Source organism: Fundulus heteroclitus, chromosome 5, assembly GCF_011125445.2.
Source record: "Fundulus heteroclitus isolate FHET01 chromosome 5, MU-UCD_Fhet_4.1, whole genome shotgun sequence".
Lineage (NCBI taxonomy): Eukaryota > Metazoa > Chordata > Actinopteri > Cyprinodontiformes > Fundulidae > Fundulus > Fundulus heteroclitus.
In genome coordinates, this window is record NC_046365.1 from 33,646,679 (window position 1) to 33,656,803 (window position 10,125).

The following is a 10,125-nucleotide window of genomic DNA, read 5'->3' on the forward strand; positions in this document are numbered from 1 at the left end:
ATCATCTGACCAGGGAACAGTCCAGTTAAGGTCCCTGTAGAGGATTTCAGACTCAATATGGGACAGAAAAGGCATTTTTTTCCGCTATCACTGACAGTAGCAGCAAGCTAAACATTGGTCCCCATTCAGCTTTGCGATGAGGGAAATGGGCCTACAGTCATGTGAAAAAATGTAAATGTAAAAAATTACACCCCATTAAACATTACGAAATGATGTGCAGGAGTAACCGGGCGAGAGGCGGCGTACACCCTGGACAGGACACCAGTCCATCACACAGAGACGCACTGGACAGGACACCATGCACACCTAAGGGCAATTTAGAGAGACCAGTTAACCTAACACTCATGTTTTTGGAGGGAAGTCATCTAAACTATCTAAACATCACTAAAGATCACTATCTAAACAAATTGTATGCGGAGGAAAGTCTTTAGGTCCAGTTAAAATTGTTTTGTTTCGTCAAACTCAGTGATCAGACCTGTTGAAGTCAGTCAATGGCTTGAAAAAAGAATGAATAAAAATAATTTTAGGGATTTAATTAAAGATATTTTAATTAAATCCTTGCTTTCAGTGGCTGAGAGCTATTTAATTTAATTATTTTTGGGTAAGTATGAGCACTTTCAGGCACCAGCCTCCATTCAACCTTGCACGGATAGGCGGGTATCAATGATGGAGAGATGGATGGATGGATGGATGAAGGAGCGCTTTCTTTATTGATATAAATCACATGTACTTAGGTTTAGAGGTTAGGTTTTTTTTTCAGTGGAGGGTTAAAATGGCAGAACAGTGATGGAGGTGGTAGCGATGTTGTTTTGCAGCAAGAATCTGCAAGAATAAGAGGTTTTTTTTCTCCACATACGTTGTTTGCATCTTCTCCTTGTGCGTGTGGCAGTTCTCACAGGGTACTCCGGCTTCATCCGACGTTCCAAAAACCTTTATTATTTTATTAACTGGTCTTTCTAAATTACCCTGGTTGTCTGTCTGTGTGCTAAGCTGTGATAGACTGGTGACCAACCCCCCCATTGTCCAAAATGTACATATTTACTGAGGGTTAATTAGTGCCATCAATTATTAATGCTGCAGACATGCTGGTGGTTAAAGCAAGACTGGACTGAGTCATTTTAACATTTTAGCGCTAATGACGCTTAGCAGTCAGTTCGCCCACTGTGCGCTGCTTCATGTAGCATCTGAGAGGCTGCATGAGAGGCACTTAGAATAAGAGTCGGTCTAAATACAGTGTATAATGCAGTGAGGGCGTCTCAGGTCAGATCGTAATCATTATGCAATGCTGATACTGTGAAAATGTTGTTCAGACAGGCTCTTGACTTTTGGAGTTACGAAATGGACAGGAGACGCAACATCTGAGGTTCATACAAAGCCGTCTTTGTGGTGCGCTGAGGAGCCCTGGTTGTTCTCAGAGCCGTGGCTCCGGTTCAAATCCAGGGTCGTTTGATTACGGCCGAATCGTTAATTGCTCCTAAGATAAGACTTGGAAAATAAATAATAAAAAAAAACCACAAAGGCTAATGTTGAGTGTGTGTTTGGCTCCAGGTTTTGATGGAGGACCGCCGGACAAACCGCCTGGTGGAGAGCATGAACATCTTCGAGACGATCGTCAACAACAAGCTCTTCCTGAACGTCTCCATCATCCTGTTTCTCAACAAAACGGACCTGCTGGTGGAGAAGATCCGCACCGTGGACATCCGCAAGAACTTCCCCGAGTTCAGAGGAGACCCACGCAGGCTGGAGGACGTGCAGGTACGTGATTGACGGGAAGCTGAAGGATCATTTACATGGATGGACTCTAGTTGATATTTAGGTAACTTGTGAAGGCGATTAGTCACACTGGATTTTATTTAGGAGTTTCAGAATCTGATTGCAAAGGCAAGAAACATTTTGTGTAGATTTTGAAATAGAATGAAGTGTTTACTGTTCACCTTAGCAGAAGACTGCCTTTGGCTCACCGGCAGAAAAAAAAATTTTCAATTCAATTTTATTTATATAGCGCCAATTCACAGCATGTCATCTCAAGGCTCTTTACAAAGTCAAATTCAATCAGATTATACAGATTGGTCAAAAAGTTTCCTATGTAAGGAAACCCAGCAGATTGCATCAAGTCCCTCCAAGCAGCATTCACTCCTCCTGAAAGAGCGTAGAGAACACACAGTGGACAGTCGTCTGCATTGTACATGGCTTTGCAGCAATCCCTCATACTGAGCAAGCATGAAGCGACAGTGGAGAGGAAAACTCTCCTTTAACAGGGAGGAAAAACCTCCAGCAGAACCAGAACCAGGCTCAGTGTGAACGCTCATCTGCCTCGACCGACTGGGGCTTAGAGAAGAAAGAGCAGAGACACAGAAAGCCCAGAAGCTCACATTGATCCAGGAGTACTTTCTATGTTAGATGGTAATGGCGAATGATCTGTCTTCCCTGGATGATGTCACAGCTAACAGAAAACCAGACCAGGTGTACCTTCTATGAAGAATAAAAACAGAACAAAAAGTTAAAACCTGAAACAAAAACGTGCAATGCAAATTGGAGAGCAGTAGGAGAACTCAGCAGAGTGAGAGAAATAGACCCTGATGTCCTCCATTAGCCTAAGCCTATAGCAGCATAACTATAGAGGTAGCTCAGGGTAACATGAGCCACTATAACTATAAGTTTTGTCAAAAAGGAAAGTTTTAAGTCTTGAGATGTGTTAGGAATTGGTGCTAAAAAAAGGCTCTTATGCTGACAGACAATTTATCATTCCTGCTCTGCTTCTTCCAGGCGTTCCTAGTCCAGTCGTTCAGTCGCAAGAGGAGAAACCGGGGGAAGCCGCTCTTTCACCACTTCACCACTGCAGTGGACACGGAAAACATCCGCTTTGTCTTTCACGCCGTCAAGGACACGATCCTGCAGGAGAACCTCAAAGACATCATGCTGCAGTGACTTTGACGCGTTCTGTGACTGCAACGGTGAAAACCCCCGGCCTGGAGGACTTTGCTCTGACACCGCAGCCTACGATGAGTTTATAACCGGGGATGCAGCCGGGTTAACCCAGGCGGAGTGGATGTGACTGATGTTTTTGAACCTGTGCAGCCGGGAGTTGCTACATGTATGTTGGCCACTGTGGACTCCCTGCATTTTAACCTGTGTAAATGTGCGAATGAGCTGAACGGAGAGCAGAACTGTGGAGGGGAAACTCCGGCTACGCCTGCGTTAGCACTGAAAGTGTCGTTCCTGTCGTGTACATAAGACTAATGACAACCCTGTCACTAAACCAAGTCGAGCCGCCCGCCCGCTGGAAGCTTTGTTATCAGGATAACGGACGTGCGGAAGGATTGAGAGCGGGATGGAAAGGGCCTCTTCTTCAAATACACGTGACAAGAGGAGGAGAGAGTTGAGGGTCTGGCCCCGAACTGGTCATATGCTGCGTTATGTGATAAGGTTGCACAAGTGTTCCTGTCAGTGAACTTTACCAGAGAGGGGAAGCGAGACCCTCTTATGCTCCCTATCTTCTTGTAATTCACTCCCACCGTCACACGAGAGAGGCACAGCTGCAGAGAAGAAGTCTTATTCTTCTAATCTCCTCTCTCTCATCTCCTGTCCTCCTCGGCACAATGGACAGACTGTTCGTCTCGTCCCTCTCCGGCACAAACTGCAGACAGACAAATTAGAGAGTCGTCTTTGTTGAAGGAAATACACAACTCCTGAGTTATACTCCACTCATTGTTCCTCTCTCTGTCCTCTTTGAATGCACCAGAAAGGCCCCCGGATTTGTCTCGGGGCATATTTAAAGTATTTACTGGATATTTCTTTTTTTGCGTTACGGTTTAACTTTACCTGTTCTGTTAAGTAAACACGAAGGGAACAGCGGAAAATGACGAGGCTGAACTGTGACTGACCCATTTCTCATGCGTCTGGTAGCGGTTCCAGGCTTGTGTGTCCGTTTTGAAACTCTGCGACAGTATCCAGCAACCTCAGCAGCAGCTAGACTGAAGAAAATCACTGTTCACACAAGTTTGGGCAATAATGATTTTTTTTTTTTTTTTTTATGTGCAAAACTCCCTGCAGATTTATTGGCACTAATGATAAAGTTGTGCAAAAAGCCATAAAACGGATTAAGCTTTTATTGCAGTAGTATATTCTCCCTATGAAAAAGTAAGAGAAATGTAGCCTTTTTAATGTAGTGCTTTTACTTAGTGGGGGGAAAATTCATGGTTTTCAAAAGAAAACCATGTATACCGCATAGTTTGTTACCCCTGCTCTGATGTACAACCACACAGATTTTCGTTCGGGAGACTTGGATGACTAGAGAAGGAGTTGAATTTTGTGTCTGATGAACCATTTCTATGGTGAGTTCACCGTGATTTGGATCATTAGCCGACTTAAAATCTTAATAATGACATGTGGTCAGTTTGGAGGCAGAGAGTGCATTACATTTCTATTTAAAATCTGGTATTTAAAAAAGTACATCATGCCACGTACTCTTAAGAAGGTGATCCTCTGCTATGTATTTTCAGCAGTAGGAACTAAGTGATTTACATTGCGCACTGCCCCTGTTGACATAGCGTGTTCTCTTGTCTTTCCCGTTTTTAACCTTTTAACCTGGATGTTTAGGAGTTATTGGCCTCTATGTCATCCCATATTGATAAATCAGAGAAAGAGGAACTCAGGTTTAAAGTCTCTAAGCCTTTAAACTTGAAGAATTTGAGATTTTTCTAATTTTATAGTTTATTTTTTTGCATCTGGGACCAGTCATTTCAGGAAAATAGCTATTAATGTGGGGATATATGTACTTAAATTAAATGTTGGATGTTTCTGAAATTTCCATTGCAGAATTATTAATTTAACTGAGCTCAATTTATTCACAACAAATGTCATCTCAAGGCATTTTTTAGGACAAACGTATTATCCTATATGTACAGAGGGATAACCAACTACATATTTTCCAGTTTATTCTTACTTATTAAACAATACAGTCAAAATGTATTTATAATGCCGACTATACAGACAATGACAAATATTTTTAGCCAGGTAAGCCCAGCCGTTGATACACTGATATTTTAAGCAATCCCTCCATCTGAGAAAGCTTGTGAGGACAGTGGAAAGGAACAACTCCGTTTTAACGGAAAGAAACCTCGAGGAGAACCAGGCTCAGTACGAGCATCAATCTGCCATGAACAACTAAAACTAGGAGTTAAAAGAACAGAGCAGATTTTTCAGACGTTGTGGCCCAAAATACTTGTCTGTGTTCAAAAGCAGAAAATTAAGTAATCCAGACCTTTATGACTTCAAGAGGCTTTTTTTGGATAAATATCTCTGAGCAAAATCAGCATAACAAGTGAAATTTATCCCATGCTGTGGAATTGTTACCAAAGGGAGGAATAATTTTTACGGGAAAAAGAATTGGCCCAAGCACCAAGCCCTGTGGTACTCCGTAACTAACTGTGGTTTATGAGGAAGATCCAAAAATAGATTATGCTACTGCAACATGATTATTTTCTTTCCTGGTATTTTGCACGTGTTTACCAAGGGTGCCAATAAAAGTGGGGGAGGTCCTGTATGTTTTTTTTTCCTTCCATTTAGACCCTAAATGACACAAAGTATTAGCTTAAAAAAATAAAATAGTGAGGTCACCCTCAGAAAATAAAGATGATTTGTTCACAAACAGGTAGCAACCCATAGCTATTTAAATAATAGATGCCACTGCTTAGGTCTTGTAGCATTGTAGCATCACTATAGTTCAGGATAAGGAGTCTAATTACACTAATCTGAACCAGTGAATGTTAGTCTCACCACTCTTATCTTATGTTCCTGTTGTTAAACCACTCAAAAGAATAAAAAAAAATCCAGCAAGCTAGTGAATGTAGCAAAGACTTTAGCCGCTTAAAGAAGCAGATCATGTCCCAGACGTTGCTGGAGAAGGAGAACAGAGCCAAAAAGTGGGTTAATAGCGGAGTAATTTCCAGAAACACAACAGGGCCTGTAAATAAGCGTCCCTTATTAACTCTTTTTTTGTCAGATTTGTAGAGATGGATAAAAAGTCTGACCCAAAAGGCTTTAAACACTTGAAGGCTTTAATAGATGCTCTTCATAATGCATCGTTGATAATTCAAATTAATTATTCTCCATCAACGACAGTTAATCCGCCGCACCTTTAACCCTCGACAAACACGAGGAAGGTGACTTTAGAGCGCATTAAAGGGGCATTCAGGGTTCGCCAGACAGAGTTAACTAGCTGTTTAGCAACAATAAAAGTGTCGCTGCTATGGTTACTTGCAGGCACACAGCGTGGCGGTTCAACCTGAGGGGCTCGGTTACTTCTCGGCCGCCTTCATCGATTTGCAGATTAAAGTGAAGAGATGTGACTGTGTTGCATTTTGGTACCGCAGCATCTGGATCGGACCAGAGCGGGCCAGGCCGACTTTCCCCACTCCGTTTCTTCTGCTAAGCCTTGAGAGGGAAAAAAAAAGAAGACAAAACCTCTTCCACTCCACACGCCTTCGTAATAATACTGTGTTAGTTTGAGTTCAAAGTGACTTTGAGCATGTTTGTGCTTCCTGTACACTGAATACTGTAAATTTCTGACTGACACTGTGTGTACATATGTAGTACCGTGTAGAAGATCTCGAGTGAGCGCTCATTCCTTTACGTTTTGCTTCCAAGCAGCTAAATGTTAAAATAGTCAACAGTTCTCCCCATTTCTGAGGATCTTTTCAAGGAGATTTGTCTCAGCTGTGCCTCAGTCCAACAATACCCCAGAAATAATAATACAGATTACATGTATGGGTCTAAAAACACAGCAGGTTTACGGGGAAGTAATCTAACCACATTTGATCAGTATTACACACTGATGGCACTCTGGATGCTGCAGTCTGTCACACCTGTTCCCTCCTACTGCCTGAATTTATTTACATTCAAATTGAAAATGTCGTTTTTGCTGCCAAGCTAAAGATAAATTAAGTCAATATTGTTAATGTTAATGAGAAAGCTGCTGTGATGTTCTGACACACGTCATCTAAAATGTCCTTAGCTGTTTATTAATCTTCTGCTCTTTTTCACAATGTTTTCATTTGGAGCGGTTTTCTGAAATGCTAGGCTAACGTTAGCATGTTAATCCTCTGTTCTGATGATCCAGTAACTGGAGTGTGGTCAAAACTTACCAAAAGATGTTTTTCTCCCGCTTCATAAAAGAGGTGCTTTGCTCAGGAGGTCATAAAAGGTGTTAGTTTGTGTTTCACCTGCTCTCTGCCTCCCACGGGCAGCTTTCTGAGCGGGTCACGTGACACAGGGAGGGACCTGCAGCAGCCAATACAGTCTCACTTTCACTGTGAAGACCAATGTAAGGTGGCCTTAAAGTGTCGGGAAGTTTTGTTCGTTTATTCAGGGACTCTAATACCAAACCTCTTAGGCCCGAAGGTCTTTTTTCCAAAAATGCATTCTCGTACTTTATAAGGCATTTATCAACTTGTACAATGCCTTAACTGCTAATCTTATCAACTTAACATAGAGGTCCTGGAGGATGATGTGGATGTGAAAATTTTAAAGTAAATTATTTTGATCCTGAATAAATGAGATTTAAATGCCCAAAAAACTAAGAGTCTGCCTAAAAAAACAGATGTTTATATTCAAAACTTCTTACTTTTGCTGTAAAGGAGATAAACGCAATAAATTATAATTACAACATCTCTGTTGCATCTGTAACCAGATTGGTCTTCACACAACAAGCAATTGGAAAGCTAAACAAGAAATCCAGGTGGACCCCTGTTGTTTTTGTGCCATTTTGGCACAATTTCTGAAATATGGAATTTATTCTTGAAATTGACAATGTGGGATGCTATTATATATTTGGTAGATACTTTTGTAGAGGAGTCTCAGATGAACATCTGGACATATAAGTGTGTGTTGGTCTCAGTTTGTCAGCTACAACCACGTTATTGTTCCTAAAGAGCTCATGAGCGGAGGCTTGCGGGTTTAAGGGGTTAAAAACATCTTGATTGGAGAAAGTCAATGTTTTTGTTTTGTTTTAACCATTTTTATTTTATTTTTCAAACCTTTTTATAGGGATGGTTATTTGTTAAGTCGTTAACTCTGACGTATGAATCACTCTGGCAGAAACTCAAACTCAAGGTATGAACCAGTGCTACCACTTTTAAATCGTTATCTAGGCATTCAGTACAATTCCTTTGTTGAATTTATGAAAACAATACAAATGACATGTTTGGCAGACAAAAAAAAAAACTTTTTTTTTTTTAATCTCCAACAAGGTGAATCATTCAGAGTTGTTTGCTGAAATCCGGCATTCAGTAGATCAGCTGAAAGATAATTCGCGCCGGGTCTTGTCTTTTTTTTTTTTTTTTTTTTTTTTTTCCTTTTCAAATACAGTTTATGACAAATGGTCCTTTTCTTGAACACCATTTATCTGATTTCTTTATTTTCCATGCGAATATTACACAACATATCATGTTCCAGTACAAGGAGTGGACTGAAAATTGGTGGGGGGATGAGGGGGGTGCAACTAAACATCTAAAATCCTCAGAAAGCCTGCAGAGCTGAGAGCACTTGGAAGCGAAGCGTAAAGAAATGTTTCCTGTAACCGGTATGTTGCTGTACCCGGTAACTAACCCTTCCTTCTGTCACGCTTGTCCTTATTTTTCCTGAGTGAGTGTCATTGCACTGGATGGGTCTTGTCTGGGAGGAAAACGCCTGAATAAAAAATAAAAAATACAGACTTTTTAAAAAAAGTGATAGGTAAGAAGGGGAAGCAGGAGATTCCTTTTTAACTTTTATTTTTATGTTTTTGTTCCTTCCTTTGCCTTTCCTCTGCGGTGCCTTTTTGCAGACATGATGCTTCTTTATTTTGTTAGCGGGGACGTCACTATGTGCCTCTGAGGTCAAGGCCCTCTGAGTTAGAAAACAGGACTGGATTTTTTTTTTTTATTATTCTTTTTGATCAAATCAGTATTTCTGCATGAACACAGAGGAGCTTTCATGCGAATCCAAGAAGCTCCTGATAAGGAATGCCACACTGATGTTGGGTGGAGGCCGCCTGTAGGCCCTCCTTCCACATAATGTAACGCGCAGCTCATCAGCGAGAGCTGTGGGGCCGCTGGGCATGGGAGCAAAACCGGAGTCAGGGGCGATATCTGAGTTACCCAGCAGAGTCTGACCTTTGCTTTGGCTTTTTAAAATCAGAGCGGCACCGCTGCATTGCAGCCCGCGAGTCTCGGGAGACGGGGAGGGGGTCCAGAAACAACCAGACCAGAGCCTTTCAGTGTTGTTTTAGAAATCGCCAGTCAACTTGGATTTATTTACACAGGAAGTGAGCCGAATGTAAATTACGGTCCACATACATGCGCGTCGGAGAAACTCATGTGAGACTGTGAGATCTCTGGCACCAGAAGAAGAAAAAAAAAAAAAGAGAAGAAAAAATCCTGACCTTGTGAATGGGGAGGCGCAGACTGGGGGAGGGACGGACAATGGGAGGAAGAGGGAATACAAGAAAAAAAAGTAGGAGGATAGAGGGAGGGAGAAGAGAGGAGGAGGTTATGTTTCCTCCCATCCCGCTTCCTGTCCTGATCTCAAAATGGAGCGGCGTCCCTCTCGGCCTGTTTCTCCTCCCAAACACACATCAGAGAAACCCGAAGCAACCTCCTGTGGGATCCTGCAGGGAGGGAGGGAGGGGGGGGGGATAATATCCCCAGCAGACTGTGAAACACAAGGAAGCATTAGTTTACAGAGGCAGGGAGGTGCGGGACATTTTGTCCTCGTGTTTTTCACTCCAACATGTGTACGATAAATCCAAGTTTATTTGCGTTAAAGGCTGGGGGTGAGATCCAAACACCTGCTCGTCAGCCTCACGTTGCTTTCCAGACGGGTTTTTTTCCTGTGACAGTTTCTGGTTGAATTACTGTAAGTCTCAGGCCCTTCATGACATTCTTCAATGGTGTAAATCTGAAACGGGTTTTTTCTCTGCTGGAGCTTTTCCTTGTGCTGCAAACACAGATTTGAATGTGTTTTATTGAAACTTCATCCGCAGATCAGAGGTGTCAAGCTTTGGTCCGTGAGGTCTGAGCTCCTGCCACTTTTAGATGCATCGCTGGTCCAAATTGCTAAATTACCTCCTTGGCATGCAATCAAGCT

General features: G+C 42.1%; 1 protein-coding gene across 2 annotated transcripts in view; it reads left to right on the forward strand.

Moving 5' to 3' along the window:
* gna12a (guanine nucleotide binding protein (G protein) alpha 12a) overlaps window positions 1-7,802 on the forward strand; it is a 47,434-nt gene extending 39,632 nt beyond the window's left edge. For both annotated transcript variants that reach the window (XM_021322215.2, XM_012873892.3), the window contains 2 exons: window positions 1,549-1,755; window positions 2,767-7,802. In XM_021322215.2, the coding sequence (XP_021177890.1) occupies window positions 1,549-1,755; window positions 2,767-2,928 (369 nt within the window). In that variant the 3' untranslated portion in view covers window positions 2,929-7,802. The remainder of the gene's footprint in view (window positions 1-1,548; window positions 1,756-2,766) is intronic.
* Window positions 7,803-10,125: the final 2,323 nt, after the last annotated feature.